Source organism: Erigeron canadensis, chromosome 3, assembly GCF_010389155.1.
Source record: "Erigeron canadensis isolate Cc75 chromosome 3, C_canadensis_v1, whole genome shotgun sequence".
NCBI classification, from domain to species: domain Eukaryota; kingdom Viridiplantae; phylum Streptophyta; class Magnoliopsida; order Asterales; family Asteraceae; genus Erigeron; species Erigeron canadensis.
Window position 1 is genome coordinate 22,402,764 of NC_057763.1, and position 10,217 is coordinate 22,412,980.

Here is a 10,217-nt window from a genome sequence, read left to right on the forward strand (position 1 = left end):
TGCGCCGCACCAGCCCTTGGTGCGTCGCATATCGGGCTCTCATCGAAAATCAAAATTCCAACCTGGGCAGTGGTGCGTCGCACCTGGGGTGTCGACCAGCAACTCAATTTTTAAACTTGCTCTAAATGATTCCCATTCGATCTCAAACCCTTAGCCTGACCTGGGGACATAAAATTGACCTTTTTAATGATACTTTTGATGACTCAAATCAATCAATTGATCCTTTAAACATTGGCTTACATATAGCCATCGTTTGATCACCCGAAAACATAAAATCGACGATCAATTAACTATTTATCCCAACCCAAACCCTATGGCCTGGATCAAAATCACTTGCATAACATATATGATCAGATTTCAAAGGGAATTTACCTATATTACCTGTAGATGACTTAGGGGATTCAAGATCTTAACAAAACTTGATCAATACGACACGAAACAATATAAAAAAAATCTTGGAGGGAACTTTGCTTTGGAGAGGAAGGGAGGAAAGGCTGGAGGTTTTCTCATGTATGGGACTGAATTTTGTGACAATTAGGGATACCTAATTGCACCTTAACCCCTGGCCATCAACTCCTAATCTTGCACTTTGGGTCCCTCAACTTCTAAACTTGACTTTCTTAACTTAAACCTCTATCGGGAGTCTTAACATTCTAACAAGCACATAATTACTTAACTTTACTTCAATTACTTTCATTAATCATCATATCGATCATTTCATATTAAACACATAAGCATTTAATCACGTAATCCCATATGGGCACATAAACATAACGAAAAGTCAAATAGTCAAACATAAAAAGTTTGGGATGTTACAATTAACCCCCCCCCCCTTAAGAGGTTTTCGTCCTCGGAATCTCATCAAAAATGAATAAATGAGGATACTCCTCTTTTATCACAGACTCGGTCTCCCATGTTAGACTTTCACCGTGATTATGCTTTCATTTGATCAAAACAAGATCAATCACTTTTCGGCGAAGTCTCTTTTGCTTTCTTTCAAGTACTTCTACTCCAGAAGCCGCTTTAACTTTTATTAAAGTGTGATTTTTAAATCTCATAAATTTCAACCTCCATTATTTCTAGGGGGTGTTTAGTAGGGTGGAATGGAAATGCTGGAAATGGAATGAGAATCGCTTCCCTTGTTTGGTTACACAAGAGAATGGAAATGATTCCTCCTTCTACCTCTTCATTTCCATTCTCATGATTCCTCCCAAAATAGTGAAGAAGGATGAGAATGGAATCAAGTTACTTTTTTTTTTCTTTTTTTCTCATGTATTTAATTATTAATTTTAATTATTTGTATTATGATATTATAATTAGTTTTTGTTAAAAAAAAATTCATATTAATTTGTTTATTTTTTATATTTCTCTTATTATGTTGTTACCAAATAATGTAATTATTCCCTTTCTAAATACTCATTCTCTTTTTTACTATTTTCATTTTTTATTACATTTTCATTCTCAATGATTCACTCCTATCAAACACCTCTAGGTTTAGCCATTATCTCCCCTTTCAGTTATTGATTCTATGTAACTGTGAGTTTGTGACAATGTTTATCCTTAAAATAAACAACACAATTTCGTTACACCACTCCTACTGCTACTACCATTTATTGCTCATATATCTCTCATCTGCATGGACACAAGTATCTTGCACGTGCAATCCAGGACAACACCCACATGCCATAGCTGTTTGCGGGACCCATCAAAATCATTATTCTGTTCTCAGCTCTATAAACTAAAATTTCATAATGTCAATTGTCAATTTGTCAACACCGGGCACCGGAAAATGGATTCCGTTGAAACAGGGGACGACCTCCGTTCTAAGTTTATTCAAGTTCTCCGTACTCGCCGTTCTCCTGAAGGTGTCATTTTTATTTTGAGACTTATTATATTAAATAAATATTATATTTAAATAGATACACTACCACACACACCCACCCACTTATCCAGATTTTCCCCCAAAAATCTCACCGAACTCCAAACCCTAAAATCCAAACCAGTGCCATAGTTTGTGTTTGTGGTATAACTTTGTATTATTTCTCTCAAAAAATGCAATTCCTTCCCCTGGGCATATTTCGATCTTCATTCATAAAAAATCAATTAAAACACAAACGAAATCATTAATCAGTTAATCCCATTCAATTCCTTGTTTAATTTCGATCCATATTATGTCAAGAAAATCACAATCTAATCGTTCTAAAGCTTTACAAAATTCAATGTTTCTAGTGTTAATCGATCAAATTACAACCTCAGATCCTCTTCTTCTTCTTTAGTTGCTGATTCGTTCAATTCTGATCAACTTGCACCGATTTCTCCATTAAAATCGGTTGAAAACCCTATTTCTTCAACACAACTGCCGCCTGCCGCCACTGAACCACCATCGGCCGCCGCTTCTGGGTTGGCTGCCGGCCACTTCTTAAACACTCGTAGCGGTGACAGATCTTCAAAGTTGTGTTATAATGTACCCATTTTCTTCCCTAATATTACAGATGTATCGATATATAGATATAGACTGAAAGATTGAATTTGGGATATTTTGAGACTTATTGGGTTTTATTTTCTCAGATCAAGAATATAGAGGTGATGGATTTCGAAACATCAAATCCTTTTTTTTTTCATTCCATTTGAGATAGATGGATGTCTCTATATATTGATTGATAGATAATTAGATATAAGTGTATGATTACTGGATAGATGGATGATACTGGATAGATGGATGAATATCTATATATGTTTGACTTTGCAGCTTACGTGTCAAAACACACAGTAATTTGGTCTAGTTAAATAATTTTAAATCAAATAGAAATTAAAGAGTAACCGGCTACTTGTACAGAACCCCAATAAAGATATTTTAGTTGGGTTTTCTCCCTACAATAAAACTTTTTTTTGTTGGAACCCCGAAAAAGATATTCGGGACAAGTTGGAACCCCGAAAAAAAATATTCGGGCACCGGAAAATGGATTCCGTTGAAATAGGGGACGACCTCCGTTCTAAGTTTATTCAAGTTCTCCGTACTCGCCGTTCTCCTGAAGGTGTCATTTTTATTTTATTTTTTTGTAATTTTTACTCATTTATTTTAATAAAGTAGTTGTATTATATATATTATATTATATATATATATGGGAAAATACTAAATGTTGTTATTTGGAACGTGATTAAATACCCAGCCCCCTTGATTTTCACCTAATTAAATACAGTAAACATATATATATATATATGTATGTATAGAACTATAGATAATTAGATATAGTAAAAGGGAGGTGATCCCTACACAACAATTTTGCCATACACAACTATACATGCATCAGATAGTTGTACTGTACAACCTTTTAATGCATATATTGAAGTGTATGGTAAATTTGTGTTGTGTAGGGATCATTTCCCATAGTTAAAATTAAGTAGGTTATTTGCTTGTAAGAAAATTATATGTTTATTTGATAAGATAAAAATATCTTGCCCAATTGAACCTTCTAGAAGGATCATCAAAATCTTCATGCTTAGCGAGTATTGAAATTAACATCCTAGAATTTTGGACAATATCCAACATTTTTGTATTGAACAACCACTGTAATGGAAAAGATTTTACTCGGAAAATGTGGAAAAAACTGCGTTCATTCTTAGGGTAGTACAAAGACCAAACGAAAATAAAACATGGATGAATAAACGAATATATAATTTGTGTTCATGTTTGTTTATTAAGAACATAGGTTTGCTCCTGTTTGTTTATTTTCATTTGTTAAGAATTAAGATGTTTAACCCAAGTTAGAGAATGTTTATCTATCGTAAATGAATTAACGAGACATATGCTCGTGCTCTTTCATTTAATCTCACGAACAAAAAGTCTTGTTTGTGCTCATTGGTTTTAAAAAAACATTACTCCTTGCCAAACGGTTCACTGTTGGTTGATGTTGAAGTTTGAACATTCAGTTCGTTTATAGCCTTATCAGTGCTAAATATGTGATTGAACATCTTTAATATAAACGTAAGGGACAAAAGAAATAATGGTGTCTTGGCATTGTTGCTAGTCAACTTCTTTTGATAACTTATTGCGGTATTATATGAGTTTGCGTGTTTTTATATGTATCTATAGTGGTTTTATGGATATCTGAGAGTTCCTGTAATCCAGTAAGATTAGTGTAGATTGATGTCTGGCTGCTGAGTTGAATGTTGTGAACTTGTGATAATAATTGTCATAAAGTATGAAGCATAGGGCTGTAGTTTTTCTTCATTAGTACCGGAGTATATTTAGCAAAACAGTCCATTATCGCTTGATTTTGATGATTTTCCAACTCAGTGTGATACAAAACTGATTTCTCTGTCTCATCTTTGGCCTCAAAAATCAAATAAGCATCTATCAATCGAGCAGAGAAGTTGGTTGGATTTTTTCGTTACGATCAAGTGTTCAGAATTTTTCTATCCGACTAGTGTCGTATTAATTACTTTCTAATTAATATGTGCTATATGCTTTTTTCAGTTCCACTTCAGACTCAACCTGCAAAACCAGTGAAGGAACCGCTGTATCAGGGAACTCCACCAGCAAATTATAGTGAGGTGATATTTACTAGAGATTTTTTTTACCGTCCTGTAATCTTTGTTTGAATTTGTCTTATTTGAATGTTACCAGGCAATGGAATCTTGTCCAAAATTGGACATTCCCAACTTCAAAGAACTCCTTAAAGAAGAAAACTTGTACTTAACCACTGAGGTAACTAACTTGTATCTCAATCCGTGTATATACTTGACTGCAGTAAAGTTTGATAATTTATATTAAAGAAACTTATTATCGTTTAGGAAGGAGAGCAAGGGCGTTTGCCTTTGCTCATCTTGAGTATGAAGGAAAGCATACAAACGAAAAGACCAGCGGTTGTATTTCTTCATAGCACTAATAAGTGCAAAGAGTGGCTTCGCCCTTTACTTGAGGTAGGCAACTGTTAAGGCTTAATAAGTTCTTGACAACTTGTCAAAGAAATGTTCTAATAAGTTTCACATACAGGCTTATGCTTCACGTGGATATATTGCAGTTGCTATTGATTCTCGTTATCATGGTGAACGTGCGAAAAATCGTACCACCTATGAAGATGTAAGCATTAAAACCTCCTTTTGTGCTATTTAGAAAAAATAATTTTCTAATGTACTTCTTTCATCTATATAAATTTTACTAAGACACCTTTTCTACATATTGGATTCTCATTTTTGTAAGCATAAACTTGAACTAAAGGGTTTGTAGCCCAGTGGTATATGGGTTGGCCCTCTAACCAAAAGGTTGAACGTTCAAGTCCCGTGAGGGACAATGTGTGGATTGAAATGTGATGTTTTATTATGTTACCTTGAACTATGAGGGACATCTTATTAAAGAACCATAATAAGTTGGACTGACAAACTCTTAAATTTGCCTATTAGACAGCAGTGTGCTAAGATGTATTGTTGCAATTTATCAAAGTTGGGAAATTCACAATTCGTACTCCCATCCGGCAGCAAAAATTTTCAAGAGTAATCGGCTACCCGGGGAGTAATTGTATCGGAAATTTCTATATAAAAGTAATATAATTTGAAATTTCATGTATAGAAATAGACTAGAACATAAATGTAATTACTTTGAAACAATAACATATTTAAATACTTGAAACATATTAGTATACCTTTAAATTCTTTAAGTTAATATAAAAAAAAAAAAGAAGACCGACTTTAACTGATTTTGACTGAGTTGGACCCAAGTTGACCAAGTTTTTCTTAGTTTGACCCTTTAACAAAGTTCCCTGTCCGGGTAGAGGACAATCACATCGGCTTGGCTCCAACTTGCAATTCCTCCCGAGTTTTAGGCCGAGTAGTCCGAGTTTCACAACCCTGCAATTTATGTTAAATGGCAGAGTGGTATACTCTAAGACATCTAGCATACTTCAACAACCTACTCTAAAAGCTTTTAGTAGTTGAATTATAAGTAATAAGTTCTTTTTACGTCTTGTGTAACTTCATAGTGGAGAATGTACGTTTCATCCTTCAGAATGTTGAATTATAATCTGATTCCATACATACTCGATTGCAGGCTCTTGTTTCATCATGGAAAAAAGGTGATACAATGCCATTCATATTTGACACGGTTATACTTCTATGCGCCCATCACACTTAAGAGCTTATTTCAGATAACACTGTGTGTCGAATCTGTTAATTGCTACATTTGAAAATTTCTACCTTCATTTATTTTTCATTTGACAGGTTTGGGACCTTATAAAGCTGGCAGACTATCTTAGCGGAAGAGATGATATAAACCATTCCAAGATAGGCATTACTGGTGAATCACTTGGAGGTTAGAATGATGACATAGAAAGCTTCACGGAGAGAATAACATTTTTTCTTGAATCCTTAACATGCATCTTGCTCGTTAATGCAGGAATGCATGCATGGTTTGCTGCTTTTTATGACACACGCTATTCAGTGGTTGTCCCCATCATTGGTGTTCAGGTATGCCTCGGGGAAAATTTTCAATGGTTTGCGTGAATTTTAAATTAAGCTGAATGTTTTATGGCTGTGCAGGGTTTTCGCTGGGCTATAGATAATGATAAATGGCAGGCACGAGTTGATAGTATCAAGTCTGTGTTTGAAGGTGAGAGAACATTTTCCGACGAAAGAAAGACGAATCCATGTTAAATGTTCACTTCAGCAAATGACTTGCACACTTACAACCACCTATTATTCAAATACATTGTCTCTGATGAAACTTGAACCCATAAGCTCTTGGTTGATAGGTCACCCCAATATTGCTAAGGTCAAAGACCCTTTTGCTAAGTGATATGCTCATGCATGGGCAAATGAAGGGTTGATCTTCTTGATGAGTTCCAAATAGACGCCTAACATAAAAATTAATCAAATTTTTGAATCAAACTTGGGTGAGGTTCCATTAACAAAACGGTCAAATGGATAAACTAGTTTACTTTATTCTAGTCAGAGGCATATTGTCAACCATTCGTACTTGAATGGAAATGGGTTAGTTTGGGGAACATTAATTAATAACAGGTCAAATGCATTAAGTAGGTAATACTGTAATGAAATGATCAAATGGATCAAACGAGCTAGATGGGCAAATATTTTCTGAAATGTATTAACGTGCCGAAAACCTCCTGTATCGTCTTATTTACAAAAGAGGGATTATAGTATTTATGATATTATTTCATCTTATACTTCTGATCTATAGCAATATACATCTGATTTGGTCCCTGTAAAACTTTTACTTCATATGCATGGCCGTATGTGTATGTGTATTCTTTATTTTTAAGGATTTTGCATGATTTTGTAATGCTGTTTTGGCATTCCTTTGTTTCAGAAGCACGGATTGACATAGGGAAGGCCGTCATTGACAAAGAAGTAGTGGAAAAGGTGATATTCCAATCATGTCCCCTATGCTAATCGAAAATTGGTTCCTGTTTCTGAGAATTCTCTCAAGAAAAGGTCAAGGTTTGGCTAGACAGATTATTTAGTATAATTGTTCATCTATAGTGCCATGCCTAATATTCTCTTCAATTATTACTTTCTGTAATGATGACTACGGGTGAAATGGGTGATAAATGCAGTACGCATATAAAATTATAATGAATATTGGCAAATATGTCATTGTATCTTTGAAAATGGTGTAGGGAGTATGTCGCCCAATACAGGATATGCATATTCCCAAAATTGAAACTTTTGCAATTTGACTGGGTTGTGATGAGAAATAGAAAAGAAACTTGTTATGCTACTCTTTCATGAACTGATGAATTTTATACCAAAGATCCATGATGGTTTGCTACTTTTGTGACCAGGTTTGGGACAGGATAGCTCCCGGTTTAGCAGGCGAGTTTGATTCAAATTATACAGTTCCACTCATTGCACCACGACCTCTCTTGATTTTGAACGGTGAAATGACATATCTACATCTTACTAATACAATTTGTCCTACCTAATTCTTCATGATTTGTTCCAAGTTGACAATGTACCATTGCAAATCCATCTAAAATATGCAGGTGCAGAAGATCCTCGTTGCCCAATGACAGGTCTGGATTTGACCATACCAAGAACACGTAAGGCTTTTGAAGATGCCAATTGTTCACATAGCTTCAAGGTATTGATCGTTTATAAGTAAATTAACACATTTATAAGTAAACTGGGTCAAATTGACCATGAACTGAACAACTTCCATTTCGTTACAAATCTTGAATCAACCCATGATTATGAAGATTTTACAAACCAAATTACTAAACCAGTCAACGGCAGGTGTTCCTTAAGCTCCATTGCCTTCCGTAGTTAGCTTCCTTTGATTTTACATATATTATATAAGTGATTTTATAACAAAATAAAGAAGTGATTTTGTAACAAATTAGTGAATGTAAACTCCTTATCTTCATAATAAAGTTGAAACATTTAGAATATTTGGTTGATGATATGGATAAACAAAACAGTCAGACTAGTTCTTCACCTTTCTTTCATTTTTAAATGTACATGGACATATACAACGTTCTTGATGAAAATGATTCACTTGAGAGCAGTAATTTGTAATCCGTAGTTCTTTTATGTCGAGTATCACATCATATGGTTGGGATATTTCTGATTGTCTAATGTGATTTTTGCCGTATTTCATTTATGCATAGAAACTTGGTATTTCTTTTGTTTTTGTACAAAATAAAAACTTAGCATATGAAGGTTTGAATGATTAACTGTATTAGATGGTTTAGAATGATACTATTTACATATATTTGTATAGATAAAGCCCTAATTTACAGAGAAATCCTACTGGCCTATTGGCCGAGCCTTGTATATTCCAACAGTTGAACACTTCAACTTTCACCTGGAATTTTATTCCTCAAAACAAAATGACCAGTCAGGTTACAGGTAAATAAAAGGATCAAAACATGAAGTTAATATAAAAGTTATGGTTTTAAGCAATAAGAGAAAGTTTTAGATAAACATATGGAAAAATAAGTTGAAACAAACACCGGTGAAAGGTTATGGGTTAAGCATTAACTGTGTTATGGTTATAGACAGGTTAATCTATTTAAACCTCATTTTGAGAGAATAGTGTGTTTCAATAAGTTCAACACCTAGGAAACGCCCAACCAGTTTAAGGTCTTTTGAACCCCATAAATCAGAACAAGCCGAGACAAGTTTATTCAATTTTTATGGAATGGGGAGTACTGTGAGTTTGTTGATCTTGACTATGATTTTAATACATATGGTTGTGATTAAATGCAGGTGATAGCAGAACCAGGAATCGGGCATCAAATGACATCCTCAATGGTTAAAGAAGCAAGCGATTGGTTCGACAAGTTCTTCAAATCATAGAGAGATCTCATGTACCAAAAGGTTTAATAGCAAAACCACTACTTTGTATCAGTGTATATCACTGTACCCCTTGCCCAAATGTTTTTCATGTATCATAATCTTGGGTGGCTTTACCTTTATTGAGATTTGAGACCCTTGGTTCTGTTCTTATGAGATAATTTAAAACCATGGTTCAAAAAAGAGGTAATTTATCGTTAAGCTTGTATCCTTGCATCTAAGAAGATTGCTATAGCAGTAAATCAACATGACCAGTAGTGTTATTTCGTTATATTTTTCGTCCACTTTGAAGTATGAAACAGCAATTCACTGTATAACGTAGAAGTTGTATAAATGTGAGCCTAAAATCACAGACAAATTTCAACTTTATAAATAGGCTCAGTTATGACCACTGAGCATATCATTCATGGTCTAATTTCTTATAGAACAATCATGGGTCCTCCAAGTATGTTTTTAGTGGCCGGTGATGCAGGGTAGTGTCACTGTAACTGATGTGCTCATTCATAGGCAAATTCAGAGTTTTGGATGCATTTAGGAGATGAAGATTACTTGGTGCCTGTTTAAATATGTTGGAATTCTCTAACTTAGTAACCTTGCAAATAAGGTTTGCCCTTGATGCCTATGCATTCAATGGAATTATGAAAACAAGGATTTGTGAAAGACATTTCATAAATCAACTTGGGTAACCAAAAACAATAACGATGTACATTGTTGCAGAAAACTGCTTGTCTTTAAATATTGGCAAGTGAAATACCTTTGGGTTAACAAATTTCAATTCTCTAACAAATTTCGTTTTACGAGGCAAATTCATAGTTATAAGTCAAATATCTAAAATATCTTTCAAGTTGTGTTGCAAATTCAATTTAAATAGCTAAATTCATTTTGAACAGATCACCTACCAATTCATT

General features: G+C 34.3%; 1 protein-coding gene across 6 annotated transcripts; it reads left to right on the forward strand.

Annotated features, from left to right (window-relative positions):
- Nucleotides 1-1,596: 1,596 nt before the first annotated feature.
- On the forward strand, nt 1,597-9,510 carry LOC122591109 (putative esterase YitV). 6 transcript variants are annotated; one of them, XM_043763313.1, is made up of 14 exons: nt 1,631-1,808; nt 2,979-3,035; nt 4,478-4,554; nt 4,628-4,708; nt 4,795-4,923; nt 4,997-5,083; nt 6,047-6,100; nt 6,217-6,307; nt 6,392-6,462; nt 6,535-6,604; nt 7,322-7,374; nt 7,797-7,890; nt 7,998-8,095; nt 9,223-9,510. In XM_043763313.1, the coding sequence occupies exons 1-14, from the start codon at nt 1,637-1,639 to the stop codon at nt 9,310-9,312; spliced, it is 1,224 nt and encodes a 407-aa protein (XP_043619248.1). In that variant the 5' UTR covers nt 1,631-1,636; the 3' UTR covers nt 9,313-9,510. The 6 variants fall into 6 exon arrangements, with proteins under 6 accessions (XP_043619251.1, XP_043619252.1, XP_043619249.1 ...); XM_043763314.1 differs by lacking the exon at nt 2,979-3,035 and having other exon boundaries at nt 1,630-1,865; XM_043763318.1 differs by lacking the exons at nt 1,631-1,808; nt 2,979-3,035 and adding an exon at nt 1,919-2,464.
- The last annotated feature ends 707 nt before the right edge of the window (nt 9,511-10,217 follow it).

Bases quoted from the DNA above. Each gene is read 5' to 3' on its own strand.
- LOC122591109 (XM_043763314.1), top strand. From the start codon at position 1,637: ATGGACACAAGTATCTTGCACGTGCAATCCAGGACAACACCCACATGC. The intron at 4,555-4,627 runs GTGATATTTACT...GAATGTTACCAG, and splicing joins CACCAGCAAATTATAGTGAG to GCAATGGAATCTTGTCCAAA. The intron at 4,924-4,996 runs GTAGGCAACTGT...TTTCACATACAG, and splicing joins GGCTTCGCCCTTTACTTGAG to GCTTATGCTTCACGTGGATA.